A 25121-nucleotide genomic window follows, 5' to 3' on the forward strand; every position below is an offset into this window, starting at 1 on the left:
CACTGATGTCTGAGTGATTAGAGGGGCAATAGAGTGCTGAGTACTAGGCAGTTAGCAAGTTTGGTGGGCTACTAATGACTATCAGCAGCATCGGCGCTTGGAGACACCTAATTACCGTATCTCAACGGTCACGTGGAATTTGACTGCCTTCATGACTCGTGACCACTGGTATGGCGGTAATACGGTCACCACAACAGCCCTAGGTATGACCGTTGGTACCAGGCGCGCAGGTTCAAGTATCTCAGAAACGGCGAGCCAGCCTCCTTGGCTTTTCACGTGTCTAGGGTTTACAGAGAATGGTGCGATAAACAAAAGACATCCAGTCAGCGTAATCCTGGAGGCGAAAATAGCTCCTTGATGAGCTGTCAAAGAAGAATGGCAAGAATCGTGCAAGCGAAAAGGCAGGCCACAAACAGGTAAACAATGGCGCAGTACAACAGTGGTGTGCAGAATGGCATCTCAGAACGCACAACTTGTAAGTCCTTGTCATGGATGGGTTGTTGCAGCAGACGACCACACCAGGTTCCACTCCAATCAGCTAGAAACAAGAAGCAGCCGCTCCAGTTGGCACACGATCACCAATACTGGACAATTGAGTGGAAAAAGGTTGCCTCGTCCGACGAATCCCGGTTCCTGTTGCTACATGCTGATGGCAGAGTCAGTATTTGGTGTAAGCAGCATGGGTCCATGGCCCCATCCTGCCTGGTGTCAACAGTACAGGCTGGTGGTGGTGGTGTAATGGTGTGGGGAATGTTTTCCTGGCGCATGTTGATACCAATTTAGCTACGTTTCCATGCCCCGAAAAACTCAGGCTGTTCTGGAGGCAAAGGGATGTCCGACCCAGTACTAGACAGTTGCACCTAATAAACTGTCCACTGAGTGTATACTGCAAGCTATTTATTCAGCAGGAACTGCAGAAATAGCCAAATTAGATAAATACATATACAGTGGGCTCCAATATTACTGGCACCCCTGACTGACAATGCACAAACAATACTTTAAAAAATATAAACAATATAATTATGGAGAAACTCAAAATAACAACATGTGAGAAATACTCTACTTTATTAATGTTTCAATGGAACCAACCAAAATCATAAAATTATTTAATAGAAAATACATTTTGCCAAAATCAAGGTTGCATAAGTAATGGCACTCCTCATTCAGTACTTAGCGCAGCCAACTCTGGCAAGGATAACAGCATGGAGTCTTTTCCTGTAGTGTTTGACAAGGTTAAGGAACAAATTTGGAGGGATTTTGGACCATTCCTCTATGCAGATCCTTTCAAAATCCTTCACATTCTTGGGTTTGCGCTTATCAACTGCCCTCTTCCACTCAGCCCACAGGTTTTCGATTGGATTGAGGTCCGGCGACTGAGAAGGCCATGGCAGAACATTGATTTTGTCACAGAACCATTTCTGTATGGATCTTGAGGTATGTTTCGGGTCATTGTCTTGTTGGAAAGTCCACCTACGGCCAAGTCCCAGCCTTCTGGCAGAGGCAACCAGATTGTCAGCCAAAATTGCCTGATACTTGGAGTTTATTATGCCATCAATCTTAACCAGTGCCCCTGGACCTCTGGAATTAAAACAGCCCCAAAACATCACTGACCCCCCTCAATATTTCACCGTGGGTATGAGATGCCTCTCCTTGTATGCCTCCTCTGTTTCGACGCCAAACATGCCGATGCTGTATCTGACAAAAACGTTCAATTTTGGTCTCATCTGACCAGAGCACCTACTTCCAGTCATAATTGAAATTACGTTTTGCAAACTCGATGTGCTTGCGTCTGTGTCTTGGGGTCAGAAAGGGATTTCTTCTGGCAGCCCTTCCAAAGAGCCTTTGGTTGTGGAGGTGCTTTTTGAAACATGGTGACCCCAAGACGTCCCCAAGGCCTGCAATTATTTCACAGGGATTCTAGCGTTTTTTGTTGCTTCTCTCACCATCCTCCTCCCTATCCTGGGAGGCAAAAAGCATTTGCGTCCTCTACCCATGAGGCTTTCAACCTTTCCATATCTTTTTATTTATTTTTTATTTTTACAATTGCTCTGACAGTGCTCAGTGGTATAATCAATCGTTTGTGGATTTTCTTGTAGCCATTACCAGATTTATAAAGGTCTACGACCATCTGTCTCTTTTGAACTGCCAGTTCTTTTGTTTTCTTCATGGTGTTGGATGACAAAGGGATATTGCATGCGTGTTACCTCATTTTTATACCGTAGTGAAAACGGAAGTGATGTAAAGGCTCAATATACAGTGGGGCAAAAAGGTATTTAGTCAGCCACCAATTGTGCAAGTTCTCCCACTTAAAAAGATGAGAGAGGCTTGTAATATTCATCATAGGTACACTTGAACTATGACAGACAAAATAAGAAAAAAAAATCCAGAAAATCACATTGTAGGATTTTTAATGAATTTATTTGCAAATTATGGTGGAAAATAAGTATTTGGTCAATAACAAAAGTTTCTCAATACTTTGTTATATACCCTTTGTTGGCAATGACAGAGGTCAAACGTTTTCTGTAAGTCTTCACAAGGTTTTCACACACTGTTGCTGGTATTTTGGCCCATTCCTCCATGCAGATCTCCTCTAGAGCAGTGATGTTTTGGGGCTGTTGCTGGGCAACACGGACTTTCAACTCCCTCCAAAGATTTTCTATGGGGTTGAGATCTGGAGACTGGCTAGGCCACTCCAGGACCTTGAAATGCTTCTTGCGAAGCCACTCCTTCGGTGTGTTTGAGATCATTGTCATGCTGAAAGACCCAGCCACGTTTCATCTTCAATGCCCTTGCTGATGGTAGGCTTTGTTACTTTGGTCCCAGCTCTCTGCAGGTCATTCACTAGGTCCCCCCGTGTGGTTCTGGGATTTTTGCTCACCGTTCTTGTGATCATTTTGACCCCACGGGGTGAGATCTTGCGTGGAGCCCCAGATCGAGGGAGATTATCAGTGGTCTTGTATGTCTTCCATTTCCTAATAATTGCTCCCACAGTTGATTTCTTCAAACCAAGCTGCTTACCTATTGCAGATTCAGTCTTCCCAGCCTGGTGCAGGTCTACAATTTTGTTTCTGGTGTCCTTTGACAGCTCTTTGGTCTTGGCCATAGTGGAGTTTGGAGTGTGACTGTTTGAGGTTGTGGACAGGTGTCTTTTATTATGATAACAAGTTCAAACAGGTGCCATTAATACAGGTAACGAGTGGAGGACAGAGGAGCCTCTTAAAGAAGAAGTTACAGGTCTGTGAGAGCCAGAAATGTTGCTTGTTTGTAGGTGACCAAATACTTATTTTCCACCATAATTTGCAAATAAATTCATTAAAAATCCTACAATGTGATTTTCTGGAGAAAAAAAATCTCAGTTTGTCTGTCATGGTTGAAGTGTACCTATGATGAAATTTACAGGCCTCTCACGTCTTTTTAAGTGGGAGAACTTTCACAATTGGTGGCTGACTAAATACTTTTTTGCCCCACTGTAGTTCCTTAAGACTTAGATAAACTTAAATAAGTGGAATTTAATTCCTGGTTTAATTTTGGTAGATGTTATTTACAATAATCTTTAAGGGTGGCATTAATTGTGAAACCTTGATTTAGAGGACATTGATTTTTAATTAAATCAATAAATGATTTCGGTGGGTTCCATTGAAACATTAATAAAGTACAGCATTTCTCACATGTTGGTATTTTGAGATCATCTCTGTAATTCTATTGTTTATATTTTTTTAAGTATTGTTTGTGCATTGCCAGTCAGGGGTGCCAATGATTTTGGAGCCCACTGTAATAAGCAGTTTACAACCATTAAAGGGCACCGCTGGTGGTTTCAGAGGTATTATCTTAAAATTATAATAATGACGGAAAAATATGATTAGCGCCCATTTCACATTTTTCACGCCAATTTGGTACTGCTAACAAGATAAATAAATAGTTCACTATCAACAGAGACAGTTCATTATCTTCAGCCCAAGAGCACCTTCCTGTTGATAGTGAACAATCTTCATACCAAGAGCACCCTCCTGTTAATAGTGAACCATCTTCAGACCATGAGCACCTTCCTGTTGATAGTGAACCGTCTTTAGACCAAGAGCACCTTCCTGTTGATAGTGAACCATCTTTAGACCAAGAGCACCCTCCTGTTGATAGTGAACCATCTTCAGACCAAGAGCACCCTCCTGTTGATAGTGAACCGTCTTCAGACCAAGAGCACCCTCCTGTTGATAGTGAACCATCTTCAGACCAAGAGCACCCTCCTGTTGATAGTGAACCGTCTTCAGACTAAGAGCACCCTCCTGTTGATAGTGAACTATCTTCAGACCAAGAGCACCCTCCTGTTGATAGTGAACCATCTTCAGACCAAGAGCACCCTCCTGTTGATAGTGAACCGTCTTCAGACTAAGAGCACCCTCCTGTTGATAGTGAACCATCTTCAGACCAAGAGCACCCTCCTGTGGCGAGAGAGCAGCACTCACTACACTGAGACAGTCTGAGTTTGCAGGATTAGCTATTGTACTTCGAAATGACTTACTCTAGTTCACCTAACATACAAGTGAAACCATACAATCAAAGCTATTTGATTAAACCATGAAAACAACAAAACAAGCTTTGCTTTCTGTTAAAAGTTTTAATGTAATTTTGAAATACATTTGATATGACAATTTTACATAAACATTTTTTTATAACACGTGATTTTTTTTTTATTCGTTTTTTTGTTTATGTTTTTGCCTTTTTTGTAGTCATTTTATACCAAAGCTCAAAGCAAAAAATAACATGATTGTTTCACCTGTCAAAACAGTAGACTCAACAATGAATTTCAGATGAAGGGACTGAAACAGGGGTGGGCAACTCTGTTCATGGAGAGCTGTGCAGGCCTTTGTTTCACCAGCCTTCAGGGCTTATTCTAATCTTTCTTCTATTTTATTGTAAATCATTATGCGCAAATTAACTAAACGGCACTAAAGCCTGCACTCCCTGCAGCGCTCCAGGTCCCAAGATGCCCACCCCTAGGACTGGGGGAAGATAGTACTGAACCAGATCTCCAAGTATCCCTGTGATTTGTTTGGACGGATGGACAGACCTCTATGGTTTGCTGACAGACAGCAGCGTTATAAACAGAAATCCATGCCACATGCTCCCTTGCCTCCCTTGAGTAGGCCCAGACCGCTAGAATGACTCACTGCAATGCTGTGGTTCTCCAGCCCAATGTTTACAGCTCAATCCATCAGCAATCTAAGCATAGTCACATCATTGTCCCTCATCTCTTATACATCTATAGGGTGGTGGAGGGGAGGGGGACATTTACTGCCTTCTTCTTTAATATCCTCAAAACCTTTTAAGGGGAAAAAAACGAAGAAAAACCTAGACCAAAAGACTCACATTTGTCAACGACATTTGACGGCACTCTACTAGGGTTATTAGAAAGAGGAGGCGTTCCATCGAGTGAACGCATTAGAGATTGGTAAATAATATTCTACAGCTAGTAGATGCTCTGACAGCCGTACAAGATCTCAGACAGGAGGAGATTCAAAGTAGTCTTTCTGTGATACACACATCAACAGGGGTGAATGGTACAGTACAGTATCTCCTCCTGTGTGTTGCCTGAATGGACATTTGCTATGACTTTGTAGCCTATCTTTGTCCTTATTTCACACATATTGGACGATTGATATCAAAATGACTGGTTAAGGTGGGCATTGTTGAAAGGAGACATGTAGCTATTCTAGTGCTCCTCAATGACAAGCATCTTTATCCTGATAGGTGTGGTTCCTCTCTAAATGTCTCCATTGGAAAGAGAGGATAGGTGGTAAGCAAGCCTGTCCCTCATAAGTGGGCCTGTTTGAAACTAATCTGCTTTTTCTGACAATTCCAATGACTATTAATGCAACACTCCTGATCCCTTGCGTATCTCTGGCATACCTACTCTATGAACACACCTGCGTTGTATTGGATCAATCACAACAAGCAGCAATGCCACTGCTGTAAACTATCACCTAATATATTGAAGTTAATGGCATGTTAAGAGGCCAACGCAGATGACATGTTCCTATGAAAACATATTCAAGTCACAGATACAGTATGAGATAGGTGCCCTTGTACAATAGCAGCAAGGGCGCGTCCATGTCAACTAGGTTTCATAACATCCTCTTCACTCAACTTCCATTCAAAGATGTACTGTTTTGATCTCGATCTAACAGAATATCAACATTGACTTGTATAGTGATAGGAAATGCAACAAAAAAGCACCAGGTTATGGAACAACAACAGCTAGGCATAAAAATAATAATAAAAAAAAACAGGTAGATGTTTTAAGGGAACTATAGCAGACATGACAGAAATTTCATCAACAAAAATATAACATGAACAAAAGTGTATATCTGTCTTACAGTCACTCCCCAACAAATAACCATCAACGACCCCAATGTAAACAAACATTCAACACTTCATTATCAACCACCTTCGCCAATTCATCAATGGACAGCCCCAGTTCATGTGCATTTACGAACATTAAAACAATTCATATTGATGGGAGAAATATCACAGAGAAGGAAAAGTGCTGAAAAACGTCGGCCCCTGGCCCTTTATATAGAGACAAGTTGCCATACATTCATGTCCAGGGCCCAGTTTCTTTTTAAGTTATCTAGATTTTACCTATCGGATAGGATTAAATGCATAGAAATAGAATGAATAGAATGGACAAAACATTGACTTGAATGGGGACTTACGTTCTATTCATTCTATTCTATTCTTATCTGATAGGCGAAACCCAGATGCCTTGTTAAAAACGGGGCCATTAGGAATAGTCCTGTTTGTAGCTACACAAGCAGAATGGGAAAAATGGAGAGAACACAATTTTACAGAGCACATTACACGGTGAGGTTTCTATAGACTGTGGTGAAGAAGAGTACTAAATAAGGAGTTGTCCTTTTTTTACACTTAAAAGGAGTAATCCACTCAAAAACTATATTTTGGAATTTGTTTCATTATCAACAGTGAAATGACAATTACCTAAATAAAGTTTGAGTGGATTATTCCTTTAAAGGCTGCTTATTCAATAATATACATTACAGGATTTATACATTTTAACCAATAATATGTCTACTTGCCTGTTTTTTTTTGTTTCAAACTTTTCTTATTATACTTTTTTTTAGTTAAAATACATTTTTTCACATCAAAGGCTTGTAGTAAATGAAAAAGTAGAACGCTATAATAGAACTTAGAAATATTACTCATTCCACCGATGAGGAAGAAAAAGGCTTAAAACAAGAGGAACTACACTTCACTGAAGAAAATATTACATTAGTCATCTACTTCTCTTTAAGGGCTGTTTGTTTTAAATACACCAACCCAGGGCAATCTATTTAACAAAGGAATAAATAGAGGGCTCAGCACCAGACTACTGGTGAAAAATACTGTGCCCTGTGTGCGTAGTACCACCTGTTCCAATGTCTATAGCTCTTTGAATAAAATGGCAGCATTCGCTGTTCTGAGAGTATATGTGCATTTTGTAGGGTTTTGATGTCAAACAAGTTTAGGACAGATGCAAATAATGACATGCTAGATACACCAAATGCCAACACCCTAACCTAAAAGTTATTATATTGGCCTTTCTGATCGCATGAAAAAATTGTGATTTTTTTTGTTGCAATGGTCTTATATGATTCTGAGATCGTGGTTGTTATAAACAAATCCTTGTAATTGGAACTTATTTAAAGCAAACTAATTACATAATTTTAAACAACTGAAACATAAAAAGGGTTTCTTCCATATATATATTTGAGAACATGTATATTTTTCTGATCTATCTATAAAAAAAAAATTTTTTTTTTAAACAAACAAATCTAACGGCTATATTCAGGGTAAACTTTGGGGTCATGGTGCAAACCTGTTGTAAAATAATCAAATCCAACAAGCTTTCTTATTTACAGAATTAGTTAATTTTCGCGTGAATTTCAAAAACAAAGTCGATAATATTAACTATCAATAAAAACGTAATGTATCAGTAATAATAATCATGAACACAGGTAAATTCCACTATTTAATTAAATATTTTATGGCTACGAACATCAAAGCAGGTGTTTGCACAAGGGATTTTAAATTCAACCGATTTGTGGTAAAAAAATAAATGACAATGTGGACTACAGTCTAAAAACTAACAGTGGCCAGAGGAGGTATTGACGGACTAATCCTAGCTAGTGTGTGCAAGCATTTTGCCTTAGAAAAATACAACTTGAAGTAAGAGTTCAGACACTTCAATGACAAAACTCAGTGAAATAAAAAAAGACTTTATAAACAAATATTTGCTATGCAACTCAATCTTTACCTCGCTGAACAAAATACAAGCCCCACTGAAGTGCCTGAGGTCTGTTCTCTTGCAAGGTGGCTAAAGAAGTCCCACTTTTAACAGCAAACTATTTAGAATGTACTTATATCAGCTAGAAAAGAAAACTGCTTTCTCGTTCCCTCAGACTCATCAATATGATGAGCATCCAATTCACAACACCCCCCACTCCCCCCAAAATCTAGTTCTAGAGGTTAAAAAAGACAAATACTAAACAAAAAAGACCATCCATCCTGGATATACTGTGAATCCAGAGTTTGAACTGCAGAGTTAACTTAGTAACACCTGCATAGGATCCTTCCTGGCGCTCCACTGTGACCTCGGACCACTGGGGAGATGCTGGCCTGAGGTGTCCATGGAGGGGTCTGTAAGGTGGTCCTGACTGCAGTGCGTGAGCCGATGAAAGGGGGCAGGTGCTATGAGGACCCAATCCCACTGCCAGTCCCGCAGGACTGGGCCTCTGGACCCTCTGGGGAGAGGAAAGACAGGCCTGGTGAGTGATAGACTAGGGCAGTCCAATCAAATAGCGTTTTAAATCACATTCTTGGGCTTTTTGAATGGGACAGATATGTTTTGCTTGCATGAAATAAGGGAAAATCCAAGACACTTCACAACATCCAAGGAAACAGTGCAAGGGTCCTATTTAAAGACACACAGATCACTTCCTTGGACCCCCCAGATCACTTCCTTGGACCATCAGCGAGGGTGTCGAAGGTCACTTACTTGAACTTTCAAATGTTTGTTGGACCGTTAGGGGGAATGTCCAGATAACTTTCTTGGACCACCAGACAACTTTTCCCAGATCACTTCCAGATAACAGTTTTGTACCATTAGTTTGTGTCCAGGATATCATTAGATCACTTTTTTGAACAATCGCTGTAAGAGGTCTTCAGATCAGTTTGTGGTGATTGAAAAAGTTAGGGTAACAGCTAGGCTAAGGGGTTATATAGTTTACCTGTGGTGTTGGCAGTGGGTGTGAGTGGTTCGTCCTCATCACTATCCTCCCCGTTAGACTGGGGATGAGGGATGTGGCCATCTGGGATGGGGACCCTGGGCTCTGGCTCTTGGTCTGAGCGGCTCCGCAGGGCCAGAATACGATGGTGCAGCGCTGCATACAGCTGCCCTGTGTCCTTAGAGCTTGCCTGGAACAGACATGACACATCAGCAATAAACTGGATGTTCTGGAAGTGTTAGATATACTCAACATCTATTACCACTGTCAGTGTGATTACTATGTAATAACCAGAGCCATGTATTTAGAGAATTGGGCCAATGCGGTTTCTGCGTTTTGATGCATTTACGTGACACTTCAACATTCTATGGCAGCCATGTTAGTTCCCCATTAACATTACATGGGGAATATTTAAACTATTCTTTGTAACTGAAAGCATTAAAACAATATTAAACATTCTAAAAGTTGGTCAAACACTCTTAAATATATATCTCTAGTAATAACTAATGTGGTCTTTCTCATACCGATATGAGGAAGACCTTGACCCCCTGGTCCTCAGTGTCCATGGCTGTGATGCGGACGCTCTTCTCGCTGGCCTTGTCCGTCTGCATTTGAGGCCACAGTTTGGTGTTGAGGATCAGACGCAAACTACCCTGGGTCCTCATCACTACATCACAGAAAACAATGTATAGAATAACCAATAATACCTTCAAATGGGAGTTGCATTTTGACAGATGTACAAAAACAACTCCACAGAATCATATGATACAATCCAGGGCAGTGTGGCATGACAGTAAAGTGTATTGAGATTTTTAAATTAACTAAATTGTTGATATGATTTGATTCATGACTAATGATTAATTCATGATTAATGACTGTACCCAGCCTGGACTGTAACGATCCCTCCTCTGTGGAAGCCATATCATTGAGCCTTAGCAGTCCTCTGCCTCTCTCAACCCAAGACTGTGAAGCTTTGTCAAACACAAATAACTTGCACTGGACCTAAGGAGACAAAAAAACATGCCACTGTCAGAGAATGACCATGGACCATTTCAGCCTATTTCCAACTGTCTGAGGAGACATGTAAACACAAAACTATCAATCATCAATTGCTCAATTTCATGGTAAACTACAAACATTCTCTGACATTGAAATCAAGCAATTAAACACCAAATACGTAGGAAACATCTTGCATACCTGAAGAACGTTACTCTCCGACTCCTCTCCAGTTCTGACCTCTACTTTCTCTAACAAACACCTCTTGGCTGTGGCTTTGGTGTAGGCCGCCGCCGACTCCTCCAAAGACTCTGTCACATTGTTATCTGCAATCAAGAGAACCAAAACCACATTCAAACACTGTCACATAGTAGGGGCCTGAAAAAAGCCAGGTGTTTCCTTCATTGCATTGCCATTACATAAGCCTCTTAACATTAATTTCATATCCAGTATGGTCTTTATTTACCCACCTTTATCAGGGCTGCTGTCTTTTGACGGGAGCTCACAGGGCGGGGCAGTGGGGAGATCTCTGCTGCCCTCGGCTGCTTGTTCACATTTCAACGGACTCTGCAAAACAAGAATGTTATACAACATGCTTTAACACAACTTTGTGGATGCCATCATTAGTTGGAAGAGGGACAAATGGTAGAAAAAAACTGTGATAAAAGATGACTAGATTAGTCTCACAAAGAGCAAGTCTTACCAGGACACGATCCGACATGTTCTGTCCAAACACAAACTTATCCCCGTCGTCAGCCTTGTTCTCAGCCTTCTGTAAGCTGGGTGGGAAACATACAGGAGAAAGGATGTTAGATAGGGGAGATGAAAGAGTAGCCTAATAAAACAGATGACTGATCATATCCATTGTAGACAGAATCCATAAACGGCTAACCTGGGAGTGCTTCTGTATTGTAGGAAATAATTGGTTTCCCCTGATTCTGCTGATGTAGAGCCTTTCTGTTCACTGCTTTGCTCAACCTAGACCAATGGAGAAAAAGGTAAGGATCAGACAAATAACAGAAAAGGAACAGATCAAAAGAATGTAACAAAGTATGCAAGGCCACAAGAGGCTGCTATATTGGGATTTACCCACACACCCAGTGGGCTGTTGTCAGGTATGAGGCAAAGCCCAGAGCACTTCACAACATCTTTGAAAAGTATTCCATATGACATGCACTTGAGTTAACTATTCAAGGTCAGCTTGGCTCAGACATTCTGGCCAAATACAAATGTGTATTCCACAGGAGGATCAGTTTTCCCTCCTCCTGTCCTGCTCTCATCCCTCTCGCTTTTCTTCTCCTTGAAAGAAAATTAAAGCAGCGAGAGACATTCATGGAAATTCCGTAATGAATGTTCAAGCATAAAACCTGCCTTTGTGTCTTGTCCTGTTGTGTTTTTTGTTGTTGTTATGAACTCGCTTGATAAATATATACAGTACTTGTCAAAAGTTTGGACAGATCTACTCAAAGGTTTTTCTTTATCTTTACTATTTTCTACATTGTAGAGTCAAAACTATGAAATAACACATGGAATTATGTAGTAACCAAAAAGGTGTTAAACAAATCAAAATATATGCTATAGATTCTTCAAAGTAGCCACCCTTTGCCTTGATGAAAGCTTTGCACACTCTTGGCATTCTCTCAACCAGCTTCATAAGCAGTCACCTGGAATGCATTACAATTAACAGGTGTGCCTTGTTAAAAGTGAATTTGTGGGATTTATTTCCTTCTTAATGCATTTGAGCCAATCAGTTGTTTTGTGACAAGGTAGGCGTGGTATACAGAAGATAGCCCTATTTGGTAAAAGACCAATTCCATGTTATGGCAAGCTCAAATAAGCTCAAATAAGCAAAGAGAAATGACAGTCCATCAATACTTTAAGACATGAAGGTCAGTCAATCCAGCAAATTTCAAGAACTTTGAAAGTTTATTCAAGTGCAGTCGCAAGTAACAGACATCTCAACATCAACTGTTCAGATGAGACTGCTTGAAATCAGGCCTTCATGGTCGATTTGCTGCAAAGAAACCACTACTAAAGGACACCAATAAGAAGAGACGTGCTTGGGCCAAGAAACACGAGCAATGGTGACACTATCAGTGATTTATTTAGCTTTCAAGACACACTTAACCAGCATGGCCACCACAGCATACTGCAGCGATATGCCATGCCATCTGGTTTGTGCTTGGTGGGACTATCATTTGTTTTTCATGGCTGTGTAAGGGCTATTTCACCAAGAAAGTGAGTGATGGAGTGCTGCATCAGATTACCTGGCCTCCACAATCATCTGACCTCAACCTAAATGAGATGGTTTGGGTTGATTTGGACCGCAAAATCCCAAGACTGTTGGAAAAGCATTCCAGGTGAGAGAGATACCAAGAGTGTGCAAAGCTGTCATCTAGGCAAAGGGTGGCTACTTTGAAGAATCTAAAATGTGTAATTTTAACACTTTTTTTGGTTACTACATGATTCCATATGTGTTATTTCATAGTGTTCATGTCTTAGTAAAAATGAAGAAAAACCCTTGGATGAGTAGGTGTCCAAACTTTTGACGCCCTTTCACCTCTCAGCCTACCTGTGACGTGGTCGTGTCATCACACTTCTCTGTGTTGTTCTGGGTGACTGGTAGACCCTCAGATGACCTATTCACTCCATTTGTACCACTGTTCAACCCTATCAGGACCACAAGAAGAGAATGGTTGGATTCCTTTCACCTTCAACAAATGTTTTGTCGAAGCACATTGAGATGAAAGAAAGCTGAAGGAGAATGGCCATCGCAGAACAGAACAAAGCAATACAGCTGTTTGTTTGAGAGGATCTGAAGACTACGGTTCATCCGTCCTGAAAGTGTGCTTACCGGTCTGGGTTAGTGATTTGGTGGCCAGAGGGGCCTGCAGTACTGCGGGTCGTAGTACACTGCGCTGCTGCTCCTTGGGTTTCTGGCTCGGGACACCTGCAACACATTATACTTGGCCTAAATATAAGGCTCTGGACAGACCAAAGCCAGATAAAGAAAGGACATCTTTTTGCACTCTTATTGTGATGTTTTGTACATTGTGTTTATGCCTGTTACGGAGCCTGTATACTAGACCCCCAAAACCCATTTCCCTTGTCCCTTAAATGGACAATAAAGCCTTAAGAACTAACATGACATTGACGAGAGAGAACTCACTTTTTCACAATTCCTGACATTTAATCCTAGTAAAAATTCCCTGTCTTTGGTCAGTTAGGATCACCACTTTATTTTAAGAATGTGAAATGTCAGAATAATAGCGTAGAGAGAGAGAGAGAGAGCACCCACCTGCACTAGGAGCCTGTCCATGGATCAGGGTGGGAGGCTTCAGGCGAAACCCAACCGTTTTCTCCTCTGTTGACATGAGAACAGAGAAAGAAGGAGAAAGAGAGAGGGAACGTGAGATAGCTGGAAGCTAAGCCAGATCTTTGTTTATAAAAAATGTGATTCTTCAAGAGTACTTTTCCTTATCATGCAAAAATCAAATAGATTGAAAAGGAGATCTTAACATGACTATTCATGAACTCACCAGGTTCTGAATCTGAATTATTATTTCCTGTCGGGGACTGACAGAAACTGGATGGCATGAACACATTGTTCTTAGAAACTGCATAAGACAAAGATAAATAACATGAGTACACACCCTTTCTCCAAACACTAAGGAAAGTATTTTAATTAAACAAAATGTACAATTACCTGAATGTGCGGGTGGGAACTGTGTTAGTGACGATGTCCTTTCCCTCTTGGCCGGGGGACAGTAACTACTCTCATCTTTATCAGAGTCTGGAGGAGACAGAATGAGCAAAGATTAGCAAAGTAACTATACTGAACAAAAATATACTCAACATGTACAGTTGAAGTCGGAAGATTACATACACCATAGCCAAATACATTTAAACTCACTTTGTCACAATTCCTGACATTTAATCCTAGTAAAAATTCCCTGTCTTTGGTCAGTTAGGATCACCACTTTATTTTAAGAATGTGAAATGTCAGAATAATAGCAGAGAATTATTTATTTCAGCTTTTATTTATTTCATCACATTCCCAGTGGGTCAGAAGCTTACATACACTCAATTAGTATTTGGTAGCATTGCCTTTAAATGGTTTAACTTTGGTCAAATGTTTTGGTTAGCCTTCCACAATAAATTGGGTGAATTTTGGCCCATTGATCCTGACAGGCCTCCTTGCTCGCACGCGCTTTTTCAGTTCTGCCCACAAATTTCCTATGGGATTGAGGTCAGGGCGTTGTGATGGCCACTCCCAATACCTTGACTTTGTTGTCCTTTTAAGCCCATTTGCCACAACTTTGGAAGTATGCTTGGGGTCATTGTCCATTTCGAAGACCCATTTGAGACCAAGCTTTAACTTCCTGACTGATGTCTTGAGATGTTGCTTCAATATATCCACGTAATTTCCCTCCTCATGAACCATCTATTTTGTGAAGTGCACCAGTCCCTCCTGCAGCAAAGCACCCCCACAACATGATGCTCCCACCCCCGTGCTTCATGGTTGGAATGGTGTTCTTTGGCTTGCAAGCCTCCCCCTTTTTCCTCCAAACATAACGATGGTCCTTTTGACCAAACAGTTCTATTTTTGTTTCATCAGACCAGAGGACATTTCTTCAAAAAGTATGATCTTTGTCCCCATGTGCAGTTGCAAACAGTAGTCTGGCTTTTTTATGGCGGTTTTGGAGCAGTGGCTTCCTTGCTGAGCGGCCTTTCTGGTTATGTCGATATAGGACTCGTTTTACTGTGGATATAGATACCGGTTTCCTCCAGCATCTTCATAAGGTCCATTGCTATTGTTCTGGAATTGATTTGCACTTTTCACACCAAAGTCCGTTCATCTCTAGGATACAGAATGCATCTCCTTCCTGAGCGGTATGACGGCTGCGTGGTCCCACGGTGTTAATACTTGCGTACTATTGTTTGTACAGATGAGCGTGGTACCTTCAGGCATTTGGAAATTGCTCCCAAGGATGAACCAGACTTGTGGAGGTCTACAATTTATTTTCTGAGGTCTTGGCTGATTTCTTTTGATTTTCCCATGATGTCAAGCAAAGAGGCACTGAGTTTGAAGGTAGGCCTTGAAATAAATCCACAGGTACACCTCCAATTGACTCAAATGATATCAATTAGCCTATCAGAAGCTTCTAAAGCCATGACATCATTTTCTGGAATTTTCCAAGCTGTTTAAAGGCACAGTCAACTTAGTGCATGTAAACTTCTGACCCACTGGATTTGTGATACAGTGAATTATAAGTGAAGTAATCTGTCTGTAAACAATTGTTGGAAAAATGACTTGTCATGCACAAAGTAGATGTCCTAACCGACTTGCCAAAACGACAGTTTGTTAACAAGAAATTTGTGGAGTGGTTGAAAAACGAGTTTTAATGGCTCCAACCTAAGTGTATGTAAACTTCCGACTTCAACTGTAAAGTGTTGGTCCCTTGTTTTATGAGCTGAAATAAAAGATCCCAGAAATGTTCCATACGCATGCAAATATTGATCTCAAATTTTGTGCACAAATATATATACACATTTTAGTCACCGAATATAATCCATCCACCTGACAGGTGTGGTATATCAAGAAGCTGGTAAAACAGCATGATCATTAAACAGGTGCACCTTATACTGGGGAAAAAAGGCCACTCAAAATGTGCAGACGTCACACCACACTGCCACAGATGTCTAAAGTTGAGGGAGCGTGCAATTGGCATGCTGACTGCATGAATGTCCACCAGAGCGGTTGCCAGAAAATGTAATGTTCAATTCTCTACCACAATTTGGCAATTTGGCAGTACGTCCAACTGGCTTCAGAACCCCAGACCACGTGTAACCCCGCCAGCCCAGGACTTCCACATCCGACTTCTTCAACTGAGGGATCATCTGAGACCAGCTACCCTAACAGCTGATGAAACTATTGGTTTGCACAACTGAAGAATTTCTGTACAAACTGTCAGAAACCATCTCAGTGAAGCTCATCTGCGTGCTCGTCATCCTCACCAAGGTCTTGACCTGACTGCCTTTCGGCATTGTAAACGACTTCTGTGGGCAAATGTTCACCTTTGATGGCTACTGGCACACTGGAGAAGTACGCTCCTCACAGATGAATCCCGGTTTCAACTGTACCGGGCAGCTGGCAGGCAGCGTGTATGATGCCGTGTAGGCGAGCTGTTTGCTGATGTCAACGCTGTGAACAGAGTGCCCCATGGTGGCGGTGGAGTTATGGTATGGGCAGGCAAGAGCAACAGACAACGAACACAATTGCATTTAATCGATGGCAATTTGAATGCACCGTGATGAGATCCTGAGGCACATTTCGGTGCCATTCATCCGCCGCCATCACCTTATCACCGCATGATAATGCACGGCCCCATGTCGCAAGGATCTGTACGCAATTCCTGGAAGATGAATATTTCCCAATTCTTCCATTGCCTGCATACTCACCAGACATGTCACCCATTGAGCATGTTAGAGATGCTCTGGATCAATGTGTACGACAGCGTGTTCCAATTCCCGCCGATGTCCAGCAACTTCACACAGCCATTGAAGAGGAGTGGGACAACATTCCACAGGCCACAATCAACAGCCTGATCAACTCTATGTGAAGGAGATGTGTCGTGCTGCATGAGGCAAATGGTGGTCACACCAGATACTGACTGGTTTTCTGATCCACACCCCTACCTTTTTTAAGGTATCTGTGACCAACAGATGCATATCTAGATTCCTAGTCATGTGAAATCCATAGATTAGATCTAATGAATTAATTTCAATTGAGTGATTTCATTATATGAACTGTAACGCAGTAAAATGTTTGAAATTGATGCGGTTATATTTTTGTTCAGTGCAAAATATAAGACAGACATTTTCAATTTTCCAAAAGACTAGAACCTGCTTGGTTACCCTCCTCATCCTTACCTTCTCCATCCTCCGCACTGGACCCTTCTACTGACCTCTGTTAAGGGTTTGACAGAGAAAGATGGAGATAGAGGAAGAAAGAGAGGAAGAACATAACAGACATTCAGACAGAGGAAACCGAGGAAATTATCCAGTCAGTGTGAAGCCAAGTCTGCTCCATAGCATGCCGTCACACTGTTTACATTTTCAGAAGAGGTATGAAAAGAGTGTTTCTCACCTTCTGAGCTTTATCTTTCTGGAACACAAACACTGGTGGGGCTATGGCATGCTTCTCTGCAAGAGAAATCAGATGTGTCACTGTTGGAGATCTCACTTTACACATCTTTGGGCAAAAGCTTTATGATGGATGTCTCTTCACTTTGTCTATAAAACCCCCTCTCCTACTATGAGCCTTGTCTGCATTTCTAGACTACAAATATTACCAGTTGAATTCTACAGAGCTGATAAAGACCCGCAGGTTGTGCCTAAGTGAAACCGTGACAAGTTTTGTACAACTGTGCACTTACTTCACCTTCCCCATAACACAATACACCTCAGGGTTCAGGCATCCAAGTCAGTGTAAGTGGACTCCCCTGTCACTGTCAGTGCCCACAAAGCTTTGATAGAACCTCAGCCAGGACCTAGTAAATCTTTCCCCCGCGCTATAATTAGAACTCCAGTCATAACTTAATTGAGGAGGCTCTACCCACTGGGCAAACGACAATTCAACGTCTATTTCACAGCCGTTCAACGTCATTTTGTTGAAATGATAAATCAGTAATGTGTATAAAGGAGGAAAGCACCCATTTTAAAGGCAATAAAATGACAGAAAGAAAGCTATGTTGAACTATGGTGAAGGTGAGATGGTCATGGTACATGAAAAATGCAGAACAGAAAGCTATGTTGAACTATGGTGAAGGTGAGATGGTCATGGTACATGAAAAATGCAGAACAGAAAGCTATGTTGAACTATGGTGAAGGTGAGATGGTCATGGTACATGAAAAATGCAGAACAGAAAGCTATGTTGAACTATGGTGAAGGTGAGATGGTCATGGTACATGAAAAATGCAGAACAGAAAGCTATGTTGAACTATGGTGAAGGTGAGATGGTCATGGTACATGAAAAATGCAGAACAGAAAGCTATGTTGAACTATGTGAAGGTGAGATGGTCATGGTACATGAAAAATGCAGAACAGAAAGGGCAGCAAAGCCCGATTTAGAAGGCTGGGAAGGCGGATGTGCCTAGCTACTGACACTGAACAGTAAAAGCTGATATTAAGCAGATACAGTACCAGTCAGAAGATGGTCCTATTTTACCAAACAGGGCTAAGTACATTTTATGGAAAGAACAGCTCAAATAAGCAAAGAGAAACAACAGTCCATCATTACTTTAAGACATGAAGGTCAGTCAATCCAGCAAATTTCAAGAACTTTGAAAGTTTCTTCAAGTGCAGTCGCAAAACGCATTAAGTGCTTTGATGAAACTGGCTTTCATGAGGACCGCCACAGGAAAGGAAGACCCAGAGTTACCTGTGTTGTAGAGGATAAGTTCATTAGAGTTACCAGCCTCAGAAATTGCAGTCCAAATAAATGATTCACAGAGTTCAAGTAACAGACATCTCAACATCAACTGTTCAGAGGAGACTGCATGAATAAGGCCTTCATGGTCAAATTGCTGCAAAGAAACCACTACTAAAGGACACCAATAAGAAGAGACTTGCTTAGGCCAAGAAACACGAGCAATGGACATTAGACCAGTGGAAATCTGTCCTTTATTTGAGTCCAAATTTGAGATTTTTGGTTCCAACCAAAAAAAGATAGCTTTTCAATATGTAGGCCTAGTTAATCAAATCTAATTATATTTGTTATATGCGCCAAATACAACAGGTGTAAACTTTACTGTGAAATGCTTACTTATGACCACTTCCCTCAACAATGCAGAGTTCAAAACTAAGAAAATTAGCAACACAATTCAATTTAAAAAACGAGGATATACAAGGAGTACTGCGACCGAGTCAATGTGCAGGGGTATGGGGTAGTTGAGGTCATATGTACATGTAGTTAGGGGTAAAAGTGACTAGGCAATTAGGATAGATAATAAACAGAATAGCAACTGCGTGTGTGAAGAATGTGAAAGTGTGTCTGTGTGTGGCATCAATATGCATGTTTGTGTGTGTGTGTGTGTGTTTTAGCTTGCCCGTTTGTGTGGTCAGTCGTCCCCAGGTGAGGCAAAAGGCTTTGTGATGGCTTGGCATTGCTCATTTGCCCTCCAGGTGTGAAAAGTGCATGGTGGATGCACACTGCAAGGCCTTTGACGAGAACTTCTGCATAATTACATTGTTTTACTGAGGTTTCCAACCACACTAGTGCTACTATCTGCGATATGGCAATGAAACATTCCCCTTTTAATGAAAACCAAAAGGACACTGAATGGATTTGCTTTGTCACAAAACAAATCACAATGGCATTTTTACTTGATCAAATTAATGAAGTTGATAAAACAAACTGCACATCCTTGATTTAATAAAAATGTGTCACAATGCTGGGTTGAACTCGATATATCCTTCACACTCTAGTCTATACTTAGCCTGTTGAAATGTACTCTATAGCCTTTCTGACAAGGCTAGTTATTTCAGTGTGTTCACACTGAAAGATGAATGTCTGTTGTTAAGATACAACGTACTGTACACTGAACAAAAATATAAACACAACATGTAAAGTGTTGGTCCCATGTTTCATGAGCAGAAATAAAAGATCCCAGAAATGTTCCTTACGCACAAAAAGCTTATTTCTCTCAAATGTTGTGCACATCCCTGTTAGTGAGCATTTCTCCTTTTCCAAGATAATCAATCCATCTGACAGGTGTGGCATATAAAGAAGCTTATTAAACTGCAAGATCACTACACAGGTGCACCTTGTGCTGGGGACAATAAAAGGCCACTCTAAAATGTGCAGCTTTGTCACACAACACAATGCAACAGATGTCTCAAGTTTTGAGGGAGGGTGCAGTTGGCATGCTGACTGCAGGAATGTCCACCAGAGCTGTTGCCAGAGAATTGAATGTTAATTTCAATACCATAAGCCGCCTCCAACATAGTTTTAGAGAATTTTGCAGCATGCCCAACCGGCATCACAACCGCAGACCACGTGTATGGCGTCGTGTGGGTTTGCTGATGCCAACCTGCCCCATGGTGGCAGTGGGGTTATGGTATGGGCAGGCATAAGCTAAGAACAACGAACACAATTGCATTTTATTGATGGAAATTTCAATCCCAAAAAATACTGTGACGAGATCCTGAGGCCCATTGTGAGGACAACCTTTTTTAATAAGGTATCTGTGACCAACAGATGCATATCTGTATTCCCAGTCATGTCAAATCCATACATTCTGGCCTAATAAATGTATTTCAATTGACTGAATTCCTCATATGAACTCTAACACAGTAAAATAAATTAAATTCTTGCGTTTATATTTTTGTTCAGTATAACCTCTTCTACTTCATGCAGCATATAGCCTCAGCTCTTTACCATGAGAGAATAACTTATCTAGAAATCAGTGAGGTGACACTTGCTCACATTATCAGAACTCAGGTGCTGGACAAGATAAAAGGCCTGTACAATATTGCACCCAAACTAACTTTCACAAGGCAAAATTATTTGGAAAAAACTTTCAAAGATCCACCTCGGACCAAAACATTATCTCGTTAAAGTAAGATCGAGTGCAACCTGGTTTTGCTTCTGGGTCCCCTACCAACTCAGCATAAAGGCCTCACCCATCTCCACTCACCCTTGTCCTTGTCCATACTTTCAATTTTGATCCCTACCGCTGGCTCTAACCATCACAAACTGAACATTTCACATTCTTCCTGCTAAGAACAGAAGTAAAATCAGATGAGTTTCAGTAAGGCGAACAAGTTGTCGAGACCACAACAACTGATTATTCTTCCCATTTGATTGAAATTAGAAACGGACAGAAATGAATGATGTGTGTGATAGGCTTCGTCCAATGACTGTCGCAGATTCAAATAGCAAACACGTCTCCTATGACCTCGTGCATCTGACGAAATGAGAAAGGAATCCAGGCCACAGAAGAGAAGTGAGAGGGTTTCACAAAATGGAATGGGAGTTCCAGTGTCTTTCAATGGAGCAGCTGTCAAATAGACTAACTCCAGAGAAACACAGTGACATTCTGGAGCAAAGAGTGGCTACAGGCATTAATCTCATTAGTCTTCTAGCTATTCACATAGGGCCTACCGTCTAAGCCTCTTATTTTGAAGCTAGCCATACGACCTTCAATTTCACATCTTAAATCTCACACATTTGAATGAACGAGCATGCACTGAAGAGAAGTGTTACAAGTCTCCGTATTTTTTTGATGGTAAAATCAGTAAAAATCCAGAGTAGAGGCAGTTGAAAGTTTGGACTTCCGGTGGCTGTGCTCTTATGCCTAGATCAAATAAAAATAGATTTTTATTGGTCACATGCGCCAAATACAACAGGTGTAGACTTTACAGTGCAATGCTTACAAGCCTTTTCTCAACAATGCAAGGTTAAAAAATAGAAAATGTAATTGTGACACAAAAACAATAACGAGGCAATATAAAAGGAGTACCAGTACCAAGTCAATGTGCAGGGGTACGAGGTAGTAGAGGTAGTACAGTATGTACATGTGGGTAGGGGTACAAGTCACTAGGCAATCAGGACATATAATAAACAGAGTAGCAGCAGCGTATGTGAAGTGTGAAAGTGTGTCGATGGGTGTTTCTCAATATGATACTACCGTACTCCACACTCATGCTCCAAGTGCATACTTCGAGGACATTCTCGAGTACGTTTTTGTGAGGACGAGAGTGTGAAGAACGCATAAAACATTACAGTAGTGGGAGTGCTTCTCAAATGTATTACCTCATGCTGTATCTCCACATTCACTGAACCTTCTTCCAGCCAGGACAATGCCACAATAGAGACAAAACGAAATATACACAAAGCAAATGTTTTACTTCATAATTATCATCTAAATATAGTGCCAGTCACAGTTTTGACACACCTACTCATTCAAGGGTTTTTCTTTATTTTTACTATTTACTACATTGTAGAATAATAGTGAAGACATCAAAACTATGAAATAACACAAAAAAAGTGTTAAATCTAAATATATTTAAAATGTGAGATTCTTCAAAGTAGCCAACCTTGGCCTTGATGACAGCTTTGCACACTCTTGGCATTCTCTCAACCAGCTTCATGAGGTAGCGACCTGGAATGTTAATTTATGGAATTTCTTTCCTTCTTAATGCATTTGAGCCAATCAGTTGTGTTGTGACAAGGTAGGGGTGGTATACAGAAGATGGTCTTTTACCAAATATGGGTAAGCCCATATTATGGAAAGAACAGCTCAAATAAGCAAAGAGAAACAACAGTCCATCATTACTATAAGATATGAAGGTCAGTCAATGCAGACAATTTCAGGAACTTCGAAAGTTTCTTCAAGTGCAGTCACAAAAACCATCAAGTGCTATGATGAAACTGGCTCTCATGAGGACCACCACATGAAAGGAAGACCCAGAGTTACCTCTGCTGCAGAGGATAAGTTCCTTAGAGTTACCAGCCTTAGCTTGCAGCCTAAATAAATGCTTCAGAGTTCAAATAACAGACATATCTCAACATCAACCCTCTCGTGCTCAGAGTATGGTAGTATGCATTTTGAGAAACACCCTATGTGTGAGTGGGGTCAATACGCATGTGTGTTTTGTGTGTGTGAGTGTATGTAGTGTGTTGGAGTGTCAGTGTGTGACTGTGCATAGAGACTTATGACTGTGCATAAAGACCGACAGTGTCATGGGATCAATGCCGAGTAATACATTTTGCAGTGTCTAGCTCATCCATGTAATCCAAAATTATTACTGGATATGTGTGCAACAAAATTCAACTATCACCTTTTGCTACCATTTCTGTCAAGTCTACACATACAGTTTGATGCAAACGACACACAAAATGCACTGCTTTTGCAACACAATGCTGCAAGGCAAACGCAGCGTTCCATTGGAAATGAATGTACTGCTGGTGTCCCAAAACGCAAATGACACCGTTCGTCTGATCGAGGCATTATGTGCAGCTGAGTAGATTGCACATTTCAGCGATAGATACTGTTCAATACTGGCCCTGCTCAACAAGATAGCTATTTGCATTGGCATCATTGCTCAGCCTGGTCTCATAGACTAGACGTAACATAGTAAATGTAAAACAAAGAACCTCAAATTAGTATGACATGTTACGTTTGGTACAGTTACATAAGACAGACGGTTACATAAGGCAAGTGTAACAGGGGACAAGGGGACGACGGACGACACGACACGGGCGCGAACCAGGGACCTTCTGCACACATCAACAACAGTCGCCCACGAAGCATCGTTACCCATCGGTCCACAAAGGCCGCGGCCCTTGCAAAGCAAGGGGCAACCCTACTTAAAGTCTCAGAGCAAGTGACGTAACTGATTGAAATGCTACTAGCGCGTACCCGCTAACTAGCTAGCCATTTCACATCCGTTACACAAGAACGAAAGTCGAGTGGTTGGTCGGAGCAGGCGTATGGCGCGAATGTCTAGGTTGCGAGTTCAAATCTCATCACAGACAACATTAGCATTTTAGCAACTTTAACTAGTTTTTAGCATCTACTTAGCATGTTAGCTAACCCTTCCCCTAACCGTAACACTTTTAGATGACCTAACCCAGCTAACGTTAGCCACCTAGTACGAACAAATATGAAAATGTATGCACTCACGTTTTGCAAATTCTTAACATATAAGAGTTGTAATTCATAACACGATTTGTAATTCTTATCATACGAATGGGTGATACACATCCATAAATGAATACATACCAAGAAAACGTAACATATCCTAAACGCTCTGAGTTATGTACAGAATAATGCGAAATGCTCTGAGACAGGGTTGCATTGTTAGCTACATAAAATGGATTGACTTGATCGTATATATCAAAGTCAGTCAAATCCATATAGCTAGTTTAGCACGTTGCTAATCCTGTTATGCCACTTGGCTAGTACAGTAAATTACTTACACTTTGAATTTGGAACATGTAGTCTGTCGGGCCTAACATTACAATGGGTCAGACACCTGTGACTTGTAACCTCCGGCAATGAGCAAGAACAAGAAGGACCTAGTTCTGAACTTCTGTCTGTAAGCAACACCGCGGTGCAAAACACTACATAGCCATTGTTGTCTGCGTGTTGCCGTTAGCTAGTTTCTGACCATAGTAGATCAAGCTACATGGAGATGGTGGGAGGTTTTAAAAGGCTATTCGGGGAGACAAATTCCACCCGGTGTTTCCCCACATGTGACCCAGATGTGATTTCTATTGTTCGTGAGTATTTAAATTTTTTGCTTTTCTTGTCTAGTTAACTACAAAAACATGCTGATATATTGGTAGGTAGCTTATGTTAGCTAGTTCTGTAAAGATGTGATATTTAAAAAAAGTTAACTGCCCCTCCCCTCCCCCGGTTGTGCCACACGGTCCGGACCGCCGCCCCCCACTTCACATCCCCTGTAAAATATAGCCAGCAAAGGCCGGGGATCTAACGAATGCTAATGTTTAGTCAAACTGCTGCCTCCACATCGAGCTGCAAACAAAACGGAGCATTCCCTGCACATCTGCTGACAGTCCCGAAGCTGTCTGGGCAACATTCACTCGCGATTGTGGTTCATTTATTAGATTTGTTTATCTTTCTCCCTGAGCGAATCCTTACCTTCGTTTGCCAGGTCCGCCATTTTACTTCCTTACTGACACCCACAATACTCCGCGGTAGACATGCGCGTTATGGCTCGACAAATAAATGTTACTACCTCTAGGGGGAGTCATGTTTACACATTTGTGCAACAAAACAAAACAGAAATAGTCCTCACCCCCAATTTTGTGCTGT

At 41.2% G+C, this 25121-nt stretch overlaps 1 protein-coding gene across 1 annotated transcript; it reads right to left on the reverse strand.

The window, feature by feature from the left end:
- Nucleotides 1-6539: 6539 nt before the first annotated feature.
- Nucleotides 6540-25000, reverse strand: LOC129867271 (ran-binding protein 3-like). The gene is made up of 16 exons (XM_055940558.1): nucleotides 24948-25000; nucleotides 17425-17480; nucleotides 17208-17244; nucleotides 13981-14067; nucleotides 13814-13891; nucleotides 13573-13638; nucleotides 13129-13224; nucleotides 12847-12944; nucleotides 11167-11252; nucleotides 10978-11053; nucleotides 10745-10841; nucleotides 10476-10600; nucleotides 10160-10280; nucleotides 9803-9945; nucleotides 9282-9468; nucleotides 6540-8795 (listed from the first exon to the last, which is right to left on the reverse strand). The coding sequence occupies exons 1-16, from the start codon at nucleotides 24967-24969 to the stop codon at nucleotides 8743-8745; spliced, it is 1428 nt and encodes a 475-aa protein (XP_055796533.1). The 5' UTR covers nucleotides 24970-25000; the 3' UTR covers nucleotides 6540-8742.
- Between the last annotated feature and the right edge of the window lie 121 nt (nucleotides 25001-25121).

The sequence above is a fragment of the Salvelinus fontinalis genome, chromosome 12 (genome assembly GCF_029448725.1).
Source record: "Salvelinus fontinalis isolate EN_2023a chromosome 12, ASM2944872v1, whole genome shotgun sequence".
Classification (NCBI taxonomy): Eukaryota; Metazoa; Chordata; class Actinopteri; order Salmoniformes; family Salmonidae; genus Salvelinus; species Salvelinus fontinalis.

What these genes read in the sequence shown, in the direction of transcription:
- LOC129867271 (XM_055940558.1), bottom strand. Translation starts at nt 24,969, where the DNA reads ATGGCGGACCTGGCAAACGAAG. An exon ending in CAAATCACTAACCCAGACCG is followed by an intron (nt 12,945 to 13,128) that starts GTAAGCACACTT and finishes TGGTCCTGATAG; the next exon opens with GGTTGAACAGTGGTACAAAT. An exon ending in AGACAGCAGCCCTGATAAAG is followed by an intron (nt 10,601 to 10,744) that starts GTGGGTAAATAA and finishes TCTTGATTGCAG; the next exon opens with ATAACAATGTGACAGAGTCT.